Here is a 14,464-nt window from a genome sequence, read left to right as displayed (position 1 = left end):
CACACCACCATGTTGCCCAGGCAGGTCTCAAACTCTTGAGCTCAAGCCCACCTCAGCCTCCCAAAGTGCTGGGATTACAGGCGTGAGCTACCATACCCAGACAGCACTTACATTTTAACAGTTTCTACACAGTACTATCTCATGTTATTTTATTTTGTTCATTTTTTAAAATCGATATGGGAATCTTGCTATGTTGCTCACATCAGTCTCAACTCCTGGCCTTAAGCAATCCTTCCGTCTTGGCCTCCCAAAGTACTAGGGTTACAGGCCTGAGCCGGGGCTCCTGGCCTGACTAAGAGTTAAGAATGTTTGCACTGTATTTTATAGTAAAAAGTAAGTCAAAGTTATCTTCCCCTAGATAGCCAAATGACTCTCAAATGGGCTTGTCAGACATTGCTTTAATTTAATATTGAAAGAACTTTTTGCTTCCCCTCGTCCTAGTTTTAATAATTCTTAACAGAGGGAAACAGCAACAAAATTTTTGCTGTAGTGGGTATTAAAGAAGGGAAAACAGACATGAATGCTGGAGTCAAAATGCCCAAGGAGCGGAGGCACCAGGGTTCTCCACCTGGTTTGGCAGCGCACCAGCAGGTGACCTGGAATCTGATTTCACTGGAGCTCGGTGTCCTCATCTATAAAATGAGCTATTGAACTACACACTTGGCAGGACTTTGCCCTAAAGGTCATTTTCAAAATAAAAAATATATATATATATATATATATATGCCACTTCCCTTTTCCCACATTAACCCTGAGAGACAAAGAGGAAGCGGAAAGCCAGCACATGGAAGCAATTTATTGCAGACGTTCCTGGGTTGGGAGAGGAGCCTTCTGACTGCTGCAGAGACCTGTACCGGAGGTGCGGAGAACTGCTGCGGGGCTCGGCGCGTACCGGGCGCCGGGGTGTTCACGGGCGGCGCTGCCTCTGCTGCGCGCAGGACGGGAGTCGCCGGAGGGCCGGTGGTGGATTCCCTCCCCGCATCCTTCCTCTCCGTCCAAAGTCAAATTGCTCTTTTCTCCGCCCACGCGGGCGTGGCGGCTGATATCCGGTCGCTGGGCGTCCCCGCGCCCCCGGGGGCCCCGCCCTGCCGCTATCTCCGCGGCCCACCCCGCGGCGCCTCCCTGCGGAGCTGCTCCCCCGCCCAAACCGCCGCGGCGCGACGCCGAGCCAGCCCCGCGAAGCTGCACCCACCCCTGAGGACCAGCCTCTCGAAGGCAGGGCCAACACCTCCCCGGGCTGCTGCAGCCGTGAGCCACCCCTGTTTTGTGAAACACAACGGCCGCACTTGGCCGTTGCCATGGGCGTTTTCTGTGTTGACACAAGCAGGGACACGGAATCCCTTGACTTTGAGTTGCAGATCGTGGATGTTGGCGTCTCCGCTGCGTTACCAGGAAGGATGGAAGGGGCTTCAGCCTCCATCCTCACTTTCCTTCTCAAGGAGTTGGCTGAGCACCTGTAGTTTTCTCTTTGGCTTGTCTCAGGTCCCCTTTCCCTGAGAGATGAAAAGTTTTTCAGAAAGATGAGCGCTTTCTCTTTATTCCCAGGGACCACTTCACACACTCCTTTTTCACCTCCAGAGTAGATGGAACCGTGGAACCATGGAACCCTGCCCTCTGGTTGTGTCTGTCATCTCCTACTGGGACCAGAGCCACAAAAGACCTAACTCTCTCCAGCGTGCAGGCATCCCAACTAGAGGAAGCAAGGAGGCAGGGACCAAGAGGACATCAAGAGGCGTTTGAACCCGCAGAGAGGGCCTGGAACACAATGCTGAGCGTGGGCCCCACCACTGCTTCACAGTGGGGTGGGAGAGTGGCGTGGGGAGAGTTGTTGGCATTTAGGGCAGGACAGTGCCCCGCCTTCGGCTTGGGACGGGGCTGTATTGCATCATTACTGTAACCACTAGCCACCCCCGCCCTCACAACCCCTATGTATGAAATGCAAGTAGCACCTCCCCATCTTTGTGACAACCCAAAATGCCACCTCCTATGCCCAAGCACTCTCTAATGAGGTGCTTCCTTAGGTTGAAAACCACTGTTAGATCATTTCCTAAAATATATCTCAAAAGACATCAATTAGTTCCTTAAGATATAAGTAGGTGTTATATGAAAAGAGTAGCATGCTAATATCAGTATCATGCTGAGTTTGGGAAATGGTGGGTTAAAAAGTGGAGCGGGATTTCCTTACAGGACTTCTCAGAACCTTTAATATGTATAAATATATGTTTTGAATCATCAAGAGAGATGGACTATGCAGATCCTCAAATTTAATTGGCCCCGAAATTCTTTCTTTGTAGGACCGTTTTGGGTGCAACCTACCTTAGATACCTCTGAACTACATTCTGTCGTCCAGGGCACTCTCTGGGGACTTCTGTATCCTCCCCAGTGTGAAGTGCAGGAGTGAGCAGTCAAAAGGCCCTTATGTTTTTTCTAAATTGAAACACCTAGAATGTGTGAAGATACCAGGACGGAGGCCAGAGCTTCAGGAAACCGCTGCAAAGATGACCTCACAAAGAAATCATTGTGGCAGGGCCCCTGGCGCACTCAAGGTGATGTGACGTGTCCTGCTCCTGAGAGCACGCAGCCCTGCTGGCGCCTTGGGCTTGCATGGCTCAGGGAAAGGAAAATAGCCCGGGTATTTGGAAGAGAAGTATGTGTGGATGGAATTACTCAAATGCTGATGGATGGATTGGGTCTCCTCTCCTGCTGGCCTGGCAGCCTCTGTGTGGAAGGCTTTGCCCAGGAGATGGGTCACAGCAGCTCTGGTGAGATGCTGGAAACATAAGCCCAGGCAGATATAATGGCAGTGAGTCACAGTAAACCAACAACCATCAGGTGCTCAGGAGGGAAGCTGAAACCAGGAGACTCACTGTGCTGAGCTAAGCGAGGAGCAGGACTCTCCTGTTGTGCAAAACACAAAGAGCAGAGTGTTCAAGTCCAAGGATCAGATTCCTCCAAATGGAAGCCCAAGCTGTGCACACTGAGCTCCAGGGCCGGCGATACAATCACCTGCCTCTGCCCATGCAGGAGGGTACCACCCAAACATACCCCTTTCTCCTGGGGCATGGGCAGGGGCCAGGGGAGACAGGGCCCTACCACTTCCTGTGTAAAACTGAGTGAGCAACCCAGCGCCCATCAGGGTCGAAGCACCTCACCTGCACCCCCAGCCTTGTAATTTGGACTCTGCTCACCACGTGCTCTGTGCTAGTGAAACTGCCCTCTGAGCAGAAATAAACTGTTGGCTCTTAAGTTTTTCCAGACTAACCAGACTGGCCAATGCCTGAGGCTCTGTGTTCAAGATAAAAGTGCCTAAGAAAGGAAAAAAAAGTGCAAGTAGGCAGTCCCCACTTCTCCAGGGCTGGCGGGCCCTGAGGATCCTGCCTCAGCCTGCTGAGCAGCCCAGAGTGGCTTTAAGAAGAAAAAAAAAAAAAGCCTGAACAACCTTTTTTTGCACATGGGTCACAGTCAAGCTTCTTAAACTTGGATGACAGTAAACCTATGACTAACTGGATAATTAAAGCCACAAGTCTGGAGGCCTGGGCAGGGCTCTGCTCTGGAATCTCCGGTGGCCTGTTCCATAGGCCAGCGTCCCTTGTCCTCCCCATAGCACAAATGCTTTCGTGAGTTGGAAACCCTCTGTGGTGACCTCTCCATCTTCTCAAGGTCAGTTCTCCACTTGTCCATGGCTTCATGCCCCCACCCTGCATCCCTGTCCACCGCATAGAAGGAGGAAATCTAACCCACCGGCCACAGTGCAGCCCACACTCCCCACCCTGCCCCGACAGGAACATGACAGAAGGTTTCCAACTAAAACCAAAGTTACTCAGCAAAACTTCCTGCCAGGCAGCCATGCTGGAGGGCGCAGCGTGCCTCTCTCTGCTCTTTCTGTTTTATGAAACTTCTCTGCTGCAAGCACTTGAGAGCCTCCCGGCTTCCTGGGGAGAGTGGACTGAACTTCAAAGCAGACACCGCTGCAGCTAAGAAGCCCCTGGGTTGCTTCAAAGACTGTCTCTTCCCAGTCTGAAGCTTCTGGTGAATATTTCTCCCTCATTTCTGAAACAACAGATAGAGCTGCTGAAGTTTACAACATCCCCCAAGGCATTTCTGTGTTTCTGCCTTTAATCTAGGCCCCGAGTGACCACCCACAAAAATGCCCTGAACCCTGACTGACTCAGGATGCATCCTGCAGTTTACATTCCCATGGTGCCTCCGCCTCCACTCCAGCCGCCTCTCTGGCCACCCCTGCCCCCTCCCTTCTCTCTGTCCTGTGTCCTCTGATGGTGGACGAGGGGATTCAGTTAGGAGTTAGGATGGTCTATGTGATTTTTGTACACTATTCCAGAATAGGTGTGTGGTTGCTTTAAAAATAAAAAGAAATGTGTCTTCCAAATCTTTGAAGCCCTTTGATTACAGGAAGCTGTGGACCCTGTTTAGCCTGTGGCTCTGTGTGCCCCTTGGCTGCTGCTGCTTACTCCTGAGTGTGACGTTGCTAACATAAGAAGCAAGAGTAATTTGGATTTGCGCTTCTTGGTAAAAACCCCTTTCCATTAACCTGTAAAACTCTAGAGGGCAGGGGGATCTCTCACATTGAATCTTGTGGTCTTGTGAGAATACCTGGAAAATAGTAGGCATTCTCCAATGATTGTTGGATTAATGTCATTGCTTAAAAAAAAACAAAAACAAAGAAAGTCACTCTCTCAGCTCAGAATGGTGTATTTGCAAGTGTTTAGGTCAAACATGTGTTGAGAAATTGCACATACACTGTGTACATCTCATGTCATCAGGAACTTACGTTACCAGACCTCTTGTTTCGCCCACTATCTTGTCATCTGTATTGAGCAGACTAATACCTAGCAAACCAGATGAGCCTTCAGGAGGTCTGTAGACTGAGAAGGGCATTTGAGATAAAGAAATCCCACAGAGTTCTAAAACCAAAATGAAAAGTATAAAGATGATTGTCCTGTGAAGTGGCCCCAAGCCTCAGACCCATCACCATCTGCCTCTGGCCTCACTTGGGGGCCAATGAAGATGCTCAGCACAGAACCTCTTATCTGTGGTTGTGACTTCCTGGCTGGCCAGACCTGAAGGAGGTGGAGGAAGAAGTGCTGTGGTGAGTCCTGTGACTCAGAGGAAAGCAGCCAGGACATGACGCCGAGCACAACCGCACAACCGCCTGGGGTGGCTGCAGGGAGGTGGCCTAGGGACAGATGAAGCTGCAGTGGGGACCACCTCCCCTGCAGAAGGAGCTTTCTTGTCCCTCCTCATCCAAACACACTCCAACCTAAAAAATCATGATGCATAACTCCGAAAGCAGCTCTATGCTGTACCTGTGTGTGTCCTACCAGATTTCTTTGTTCCTGGGGGAAAACAGCAATAAACATCACATTCCTTTTCAGTGTTGAATTGCTACTGCTTAAAAGTTAAGAAAAGTTGCAGTCAAACCATCTATTAACAGATAAATTTAAGAACAGTGCGAGTTCCTGCCAGCTGCTGCTGATGGGTTTTCCAGAAGGGAATGATATGCCGGCAAGGCAGTGATTAAGTGTGATGACAACTACCAATTTAGTGAAGGGTCAGTGGTTTTCTTGTATATTTATTTATTTTTATTTTATTTTATTTCATTTCATTTTATTTTTGAGACAGAGTCTTGCTCTATCGCCTAGGCTGGAGTGCAGTGGCGTGATCTCAGCTCACTGCAACCTCTGCCTCCTGGGTTCAAGTGAGTCTTCTGCCTCAGCCTCCTGAGTAGCTGCGATAATAGGCGCGTGCCACCACGCCCAGCTAGTTTTTGCATTTTTAGTAGAGATGGGGTTTCGCTGTGTTAGCCAGGATAGTCTCGATCTCCTCACCTCGTGATCTGCCCACCTTGGCCTCCCAAAATGCCGGGATTACAGGCATGAACCACCACACCTAGCCATTATTTATTTATTTTTGAATATTGAAACCCTCTGATTACTTACTTGAAATAATACCAAATAGTAGCATTATGGTAACAGCAAGAATTCAACCACTTCCTGGCAAGTAATAAGTATACTTCATTTTATTCTAATTTTCTCAAGTTTAGAAGTTACGTAGAAGTAAACTCTAAGTTGGGTCCACCCAGGTCTAAGGAAATCTTCCTTAGTGTCCCCTGAGTTTGCTAATCCCAAGACGGTCTCTGGGAACACTCTGAGCAATAAGACCAAGCCCCTGCCCCCCAGGCCATCTGCTGTCACCAAGCCAGGGCACCCAGCCTAGAGGGCTACATGTGGGTCGTAATGAGCCATCTGGCTGCCTGGCAGAAGGCATCCACGGGCAGGTGTCTGAGACGGTACTGACATTACCACCGACCTTTGCCAAGAAGCAGGTTTGGTTTTATCCAGAATGGCCCAGCGTGGTGGTGAGAATGCATCTTCCTGGTCCAGGACACTTTCACGAACCAGGCTGAAAATTTTCACCCTCAACATTGAATTTTTGCCTGAGCAGTAGGGTCTACACTTTCCCTGGGTTGTTCTGGGACTTCATTCTGACCATTTTCCTCCCCATCTGGAACAAAGCGGGTCTCTACATACCTTCATATCCTTCCATGTGTCCTGACCAGTCAGAGGGGCAGTGTCAAGGCGTGGCTCCTGGAGGTTTTCTTTGTTTATTGGGGTTCTTTGGAGAAACAGAACTAGTAGGAGGTAGGGGTGTGTGTGTGTGTGTGTGTGTGTGTGTGTGTGTGTGTGTGTGTCTGTGTGGTGTGTGTATGTAAATAAAAGGAAATTTATTATGAGGAATTGGCTTCTGGGGTCATAGAGGTCGAGAAGTCCTGTGATCTGCCATCTGCCAACTGGAAACCCAGGAAAACTAGTGATATAATACAACCCAAGTTGGAAAGCCTGGGAACCAGGAGAGCGGATGGATGAGATCTCAGTGGAGGACTGGAGTTCAATGCTGCGATCATGGCTCACCACATAAAATGTCCCAGGTCAAGCAGTGAGGCCGGAAAAAAGGGGTAAATTCCTCCTTCCTCTACCTTTTGTTTTATTTAGGCCCTCAAAGGATTGGGTGATGCCCACTCACATTGGGGAAGGCAAGCAACTTTACTGTGTCCACCCATACAAACGCTGATTCCATCTGGAAACGTCCTCCAAGACACACCCAGAAACAAGGTGTTACCTGGGCACCTGAGGCCAGTCAGGTTGACACATACAATTAGCCATCACAACTTTGTTTTTAAAATAGAAGTGCAATTTAGGCTGGGCTTAGTGTTCACACCTATAATCCCAGCACTTTGGGAGGCTGAGGCAGGCGGATCACCTGAGCTCAGGAGTTCGAGACCAGCTTGGCCAACGTGGTGAAAACCTGTCTCTACTAAAAATACAAAAATTAGCCAGGTGTGGAGGTGCAGACCTATAGTCCCAGCTAGTCAGGAGGCTGAGGCAGGATAATTGATTGAACCCAGGAGACAGAGGTTGCAGTGAGCCGAGATCGCACCACTGAACTCCAGCCTGGGTGATAGAGTAAGACTCTGTCTCACAAAAAAAAGAAAAAGAAAAAAGTGCAATTTATATCAAAAGAGTTTAATATACAACAAATATACGATGTAGCTTTACATAAAGTCCTTTAGCCATTTCTTGCTCCCAAACAAAATGCCACTCGCAAGAGTTTCCTATATAGAAATTCCATTGTCACCACTCATCTGCTGTGACATGTGTCACAAATAGTTTCTGATATAGTATCAGAGTACATACATTATTTATCTTTGGCCTGGCAGGCACAGTGGCTCATGCCTGTAATGTCAGCACTTTGGGAGGCTAAGGAGGGTGGATCGTTTGAGCCCAGGAGTTCAAGAGCAGCATGGGCAACACAGTAAAACCCTGTCTCTACAAAAAATACAAAAATTAACTGGACATGGTGGCTCATGCCAATAGTCCCACCTGCTCTGGAGGCTGAGGTGAGAAGATCCCTTGAGCCCGGGAGGTAGAGACTGTGGTGAGCCATGATCGCACCACTGTGCTCCAGCCTGGGCAACACAGCAAGACCATGTCTCAAAAAAATTATTTACCTTTAAAAACTAAATTGTAGCTCAAAGTGATTGGTGTTACAGGGTACCTCTCTGTTACTTGGGTTTAAATTTGTTTCTAGAATGGGAAAGGAGACAGTGTGAGAGCTTGTAGCCTGGCTACACTCCTGAGGAGAGCCAGGGAGAGGGCTCTGCTGGCACCATCTGAGCCCTCTGTCATCAGGGCTTATTGGGAGCAGTGGACAGGCAGAGGGAGAAGGAGGTGAGGACTGCTGATCCATAGCGCTGTAGTAGGCTGTTATACAGCAGCAGAGAAAGTGGTTTCCTAAGGCTTTAGAGAGCCAGAGCCTTCCTTCTCCCTCCAACAACGGACGTCACCAAGTATAATTTATCCTAAATCCACCAAGTGGATTGAGGCTCTTAAGACGTAAGAACCTCCTTTGGGGTTCTGCCTATTTGGGGGCAGAATATTAGAGCACACCCAGACCAGTCCTGCGGCCAGGACTCTACCCAGACTATAGCCTGAAGGTGCAATTTGCTTGGTCTAAGGAATTTTTTTGTTATGTTTTTGTTTTTTTAAAACTGAGTTGGGGTTTTGCTATGTTGCCCAGCCTGGTCTTGAACTGCTGGTCTCAAGTGATCCTCTCATCTCAGCCTCCCAGTATTGGGATTACAGGCATGAGCCACCATGCCCAGCCTAAGGAATTGTAAAAATTAAATGTGCCGTCATTTTAAAATTGGGAAAATTCAGGTAAAATTGAGATTCCTGATTTCTTCCAAGAATCACAAGTTTCACTGTGTTTGGCAACACTAGACTGTGTTCCTACACAACAGCAGTGGGTAAGAGCACACGGTGGGTGAGCACACAGCACCCTCTCCTCTGCTCACTGCACCCCTACACTCACCCATGCAGCCCCACCCCACTTGCTTGGAGTGTCCTGCAGGCAAGGGGCCACTGTGTCACTCCCACCACAGAGCCCCACTCTCCTGTTCTCTCTGCCACTCAGAGGATGTCTAGACCCGTGTTTCCTGGACAGAAGTCAGCCCTAGGAGCCACAGTTTATTCCTTCCTTCGCCCCCACACAAACGCAAAAGCCTCCTCCCCATTTACTAAGCCAAAGAATGTCAGGATTGAATGTTTTGAAAGAAGAGTTAAAGACAGCTTTAGCCCTGGCGTTCCACAGCTCCTTATTAACACAGAGACTTTTCATAACTCTGAGACAGCTGGAGACACATTTTTGTGAATTCAAAACTCCTGTGAAGGATGCTGGCCTCAAGGGTGCGGGGGAGGCTGGTCAGGATTCCTAATCTGCTCTTGGACTCAGAGCAGGTGCAGCTGGTGTTCTAGACCACAGCACAATGGCAAGAAGGCCCCAGACCCTCTGGAGCAAGTCAGGGTCCAGACACCACTGGCCCCAGGTGAGCCCAAGATGCAGGCTTCAGTGTCAAATTAGCCGAGAAACAGACAGGACCCAGGGCCCGAGCGCACAGACAGCCCCACGCATGTGGGATCACACACTGATTCGCTCACGGGAGCTGACTGTGAGGGCTAACATTGCCTTTGGACTGAATTGTGTGGGATGTGCTAAAAGAGGCTTTGGAGTCAGAAAATGTTAGAGCCCAGCAAGGCACTCTAGAAAGCATCTGTTCCAGGGTCCCCAACAGTGACTGCTCTTGAGAATCTTCTAAACACTTCCAAAGTACAGATTCCGGCCAGGCGTGGTGGCTCACGCCTATAATCCCAGCTACTTGGGAGGCTGAGGTGGGAGAATCACTTGAACCTGGGAGGCGGAGGTTGCAGTGAGCTGAGATTGTACCACTGCACTCCAGCCTGGGTGACAGAGTGAGACTCTGTCTCAAAAAACAAGCAAAAAACAAAATACAGATTCCTAGGCTCCAGCTACCCCTGCCCCAACACACACACACACACACACATATGCACATATGCACACACATGGATTCTGATGAGCATCCAGGTTTGGGAACCACTGATATAGTCCAAACCTTTCCATTCAGTTTCTCAAATACAGTACTAGGTTCAGTGACATTTCCAGGGACTGGGATTACAGTACAAGTTTCTTGACTACAACCCAGGGCTTTTTCTACAACACACTCTCTGTCTCCTGGATGTATCATAAAGGAGGCTGCTGATGTACCCCAGAGATTTCTGGATGTGGAGAGAGGGTAAGAAGCGTAGTCTTTGTGCTTGTAAACTAAGGTAATTTTCCCCAATATTGGCCTCAGTCTCAAGTCTCTCTGGGCAAGAGATTCTGCTTGTAGCTCTACAATTACTGCAGTTTCCCTTGTTTTTTGAGAGGAGATGAAAAGTACTGTACATGTGTGTGGAGACTTCTCTGTGCCTCAGTTTACCTCTATTTAAAATGGAAAGAGTGGCCAGCACCCTTCTACCTTCTTCCTTGGGGCTCTGCAGATTGACCACAAAGAGACTGACCACACAGATTGATTGACCTGTGAAACCCCAAGGCAGGAAAAGAAACTTTCTGTGCCCACACAGGTATTCTTTTTTTTTTTTTTTTTGAGACGGAGTCTCACTCTTTAGCCCAGGCTGGAGTGCAGTGGCACTATCTCAGCTCACTGCAAGCTCCGCCTCCTGGGTTGACGCCATTCTCTTGCCTCAGCCTCCCGAGTAGCTGGGACTACAGGCGCCTGCCACCATGCCCAGCTAATTTTTTGTATTTTTAGTAGAGACAGGGTTTCCCCGTGTTAACCAGGATGGTCTCCATCTCCTGACCTCGTGATCCACCTGCCTCGGCCTCCCAAAGTGCTGGGATTACAAGCGTGAGCCACCGCGCCCGGCCACAGAGGTATTCTTAAAGTCAAGGTTGCTCTTGGCACACATATTAATAATCCTGATGTCTAGGTACCATTGCAGATCCTTCGGCTCCCCTCTACCCATTCCAGGAAAGACTGCCTGTCTTCTCCCAGTTTCTTGAGGGCTGATGAAATATTTCCTGAATGTGATCTCAGACGGAATCCCAGTTTTGAGGGACCAAACAAGATTTTTCTTTTTTTTTTTTTCTTTGAGATGGAGTCTGGCTCTGTCGCCCAGGCTGGAGTGCAGCAGCGCTATCTCGGCTCACTGCAAGCTCCGCCTCCCAGGTTCACGCCATTCTCCTGCCTCAGCCTCCCCAGTACCTGGAACTACAGGCGCTCGCCATCATGCTTGGCTAATTTTTCTATTTTTAGTAGAGGTGGGTTTTCACTGTGTTAGCCAGGATGGTCTCAATCTCCTGACCTTGTGATCCGCCCACTTTGGCCTCCCAAAGTGCTGGGATTACAGGCATGAGCCACCGTGCCCGGCCAAGATTTTTTAAAAATTAAATACTACTACTAAATAGCTGGTATTGAGTTATTGCTAAGTGCCAGGCATTATGCGAAACACTTTACATGCATTATGGCATTTAATCCTCACCACAACCCTAGTGAAATAAATATCAATATAATTAAAAGTGTAAATATAAGTGAAGTGTTATAATAGTCTCATTTTACAGATGTGGAAAATGAGGCTCAGAAAAGTTAACGTGCCCAAGATCACACAGCTGCTAAATGACAGAGCCACGATTCAACCCACATAGTCATCTCTAGAAGCAAAGTTCCAGTAAAGGGGTTGATGACTGGTCACCATCATCATGAACTTGACCTTTCCTGCAGCACTGCCTGGTACTTTCCCAGTACAGTGTTCTGCCCTGACACAGCCAAGGCCAAGGGCAGTGTAGGCACAGCAGCCGTGACTGTCTGCTGGGAGGTTAACAGCTCCCTCAGTTCAGGGACTGCCTGACCCAGCCTGACCAAATTAGAGCAAGTAATGGGTGTGACATAATTTGACATGTACATTGTTAATTGAACCCAGTGGGAGATGATTTTAAATAGAGGCGAATACCACGCTGTGAACTATTTGGGTTATGAAGCTCTTATTCTCTTATGCTTGCAGGAGAAAGAATTGTGCCATGAAAAATGGAAAACTCCCGAGAAGCTGTTCCAGCATCAGGAGAGCAGCAGACAAGCTGGACTGGGGAAGATTCTTCCCGGAAGTTTCAGATATTTCACTCTCATTTCCTAGCATCTGACCCCCAAATCCTCTGAAAGCCCAAATCAAGAACCACAGACTCTAGTCATCTTTCCCCCAGAGACTTCCTAACTGAGGGACCGGAAACCCCAATTACAAAGCCTGCCCTGGTAAGACAGCAAAACAGGCACCGCTTCAAGTCCCCAAATGCAGCCCTCACAGCAGTCTCCCTTTCTGAGGTTCAAAGAACCAAGAGCCCACCCCCGGTCCTCGCTGAGGGACTCATGCAGGTGCAGTCTCTCTGGGCGTCACCCTATGCCCAACTCCTAGGCCTCTTCCCTCCTCACGATCAAAACTTACCTGTCCTATTTCCCGTGCCCTCCTACTTGCTTTCTGACCTTCATGAAGAGTACGAGTGCCCTGTGGGCTAGTGCCACCGATCCTAATGGCTTATGATGTGTTTATCCTCTCAGACAAGACCTGCAGAGTGTACGACACATAACCAGCACCCAAGAAATGTCTACCGAGGAATTAATGAATGAGGTAAGTTGAATGAGTGAAGCAAAGGTTTTTCAGGAAATCCCACGCCTTACTGCAAACCAGTAAGCCTAATACTGGGTTTCAGGCTACTGAAAATGAAATTTGAGAGCAATAGACCTTTTGGGAGCAATTTGCCTTTTAAAAAATTAAAGTCCTTTAAATAACATTACCTGGTGAGGATGACCAGGAAAAACATAGAGCATAGCGTGGCCTCCCCACAGGCATTTTTCTTCTTTTCTCTTTCCTAACAGGGTCCCATACTTCCCAGCCATGTTGTTGGCAGGGATTCACGTAGTCACAATTCTCTGGGTAGACCTTGGGAGGTTTAAGCCAACCAGTGATCGCCATCATCCTAGCCCCAGAGATTGGCTTAGGGATAGTGACCCAAAGCAGGCCAATGCAAGGTGACTTTGCCAGGGGCTTCTGGGAAAGAAATTTCCTTTCTCTGAGGAAACGTGAATGAGGACATCCATAACTCAGGTGGTGTCCGGCAGCCATCTTGTGATCATCTGGCAAGACAGCCCAAGAATAAAGCCGCCACCATGGTAGACTAAGAAGAGACAGAAAGACACTGGGTCTTCATTGACTCGACCAGCTGTACATGAGGCCTTACCTGAAGCTCACGTGACTTCTGCACTTCTCACTTACATGAGAGAATAAAGCTCTTTTTTGTTTAGACCAAATAAACACATGATGCAATTACATAATCCCTTGATTCCTTTTTATGACTGAGCTCAGAGACTATATTTTGTCATTTTAAATCACCTTTATCTTACAGTTTATTTAACTGAAACAAATAAACAAACCAAAACACGCCAGTTTTTCACTCCTCTGTCAAAGCCTTTCCGAGATCCCTAAGCTTGTGATGTCCTGGGTGAATGAAGAAGTAAGAGTGTTTTCAACAAAATAGAAGCTTATTTCTCTCTCATATAAAAGAAGGCTGGAGTCTGGCTGGTATGGGAGCTACAGCGTCATCAAAGTTCTATCTTTTCGTCCTGCTATCCTTAGTATACGGTTTTCGTCTTCAAGATCATGTCATAAGCTATGAGGATGCAAAGGTATAAGAATGACATATGGGCCGGGCGCGGTGGCTCAAGCCTGTAATCCCAGCACTTTGGGAGGCCGAGGCGGGCGGATCACGAGGTCAGGAGATCGAGACCATCCTGGCTAACACGGTGAAACCCCGTCTCTACTAAAAAAATACAAAAAACTAGCCGGGCGAGGTGGCGGGCGCCTGTAGTCCCAGCTACTCGGGAGGCTGAGGCAGGAGAATGGCGTAAACCCGGGAGGCGGAGTTTGCAGTGAGCTGAGATCCGGCCACTGCACTCCAGCGTGGGTGACAGACCGAGACTCCGTCTCAAAAAAAAAAAAAAAAAAGAATGACATATGGACTTTGAGGACTCGGTGTGGGGGAAGGTGGGAGAGGGTAAGGGATGAGAGACTACATATCGGGTACAGTGTACACTGGTCGGTTGACAGGTGCACTAAAATCTCAGAAATCACCACTAAAGAACCTATCCATGTAATCAAAAACCACCTGTACCCCAAAAACGATTGAAGTAAAACTAACAATTAATTAAAAAAAAAACCAGATAACTTCATGGTCCAATGTGGCAGCTAGAGCTCCAATCATCACGTTAATCTCCCTGTTCCAGAAAGGCATGGGAGGAAAGGAGAAGGAGAAAAAGGAGTGTGTCAGTAGTCTATACATCTTTAGGAGTCCACAGAAGACTACCCAACAACTGCTTATATCTTACTGGCCCTCAGGCTGCAAATGTGGCTTCCAAGTGTAGTCTTTCAGCTGAGCATATTGCCACCCAGATTAAAATCTGGGTTATGTGACTAAGGAAAAAGAGGAGACTGGATACTGGATAGGCAACTAGCAGCCTCTGCCCCACCCTGCTTAACAAACT

General features: G+C 48.4%; 1 protein-coding gene and 1 long non-coding RNA gene across 3 annotated transcripts; both read left to right on the top strand.

Annotated features, from left to right (window-relative positions):
* Nucleotides 1-534: 534 nt before the first annotated feature.
* Nucleotides 535-2,110, top strand: LOC115897457. Its single transcript, XM_030930057.1, has 2 exons — nt 535-571; nt 845-2,110. Exons 1-2 carry the CDS (start codon nt 535-537, stop codon nt 1,495-1,497), a joined length of 690 nt encoding a protein of 229 aa, XP_030785917.1. The 3' UTR covers nt 1,498-2,110.
* A 10,094-nt stretch (nt 2,111-12,204) lies between these two features.
* On the top strand, nt 12,205-13,369 carry LOC115897504. 2 transcript variants are annotated; one of them, XR_004057300.1, is made up of 3 exons: nt 12,205-12,301; nt 12,485-12,554; nt 12,803-13,369. It is a non-coding gene; the product is annotated as an uncharacterized LOC115897504 (long non-coding RNA). The 2 variants fall into 2 exon arrangements; XR_004057299.1 differs by having other exon boundaries at nt 12,210-12,554.
* The last annotated feature ends 1,095 nt before the right edge of the window (nt 13,370-14,464 follow it).

Source organism: Rhinopithecus roxellana, chromosome 5 (genome assembly GCF_007565055.1).
Source record: "Rhinopithecus roxellana isolate Shanxi Qingling chromosome 5, ASM756505v1, whole genome shotgun sequence".
Lineage (NCBI taxonomy): Eukaryota > Metazoa > Chordata > Mammalia > Primates > Cercopithecidae > Rhinopithecus > Rhinopithecus roxellana.
This window is presented reverse-complemented; position numbering and strand designations above follow the sequence as displayed.

Excerpts from the sequence above, each read along its gene's own strand:
- LOC115897457 (XM_030930057.1), top strand. The coding sequence starts at position 535 with ATGCCCAAGGAGCGGAGGCACCAGGGTTCTCCACCTG. Across the intron at positions 572-844 it reads GCACCAGGGTTCTCCACCTG|AGACCTGTACCGGAGGTGCG; the intron begins GTTTGGCAGCGC and ends TGACTGCTGCAG.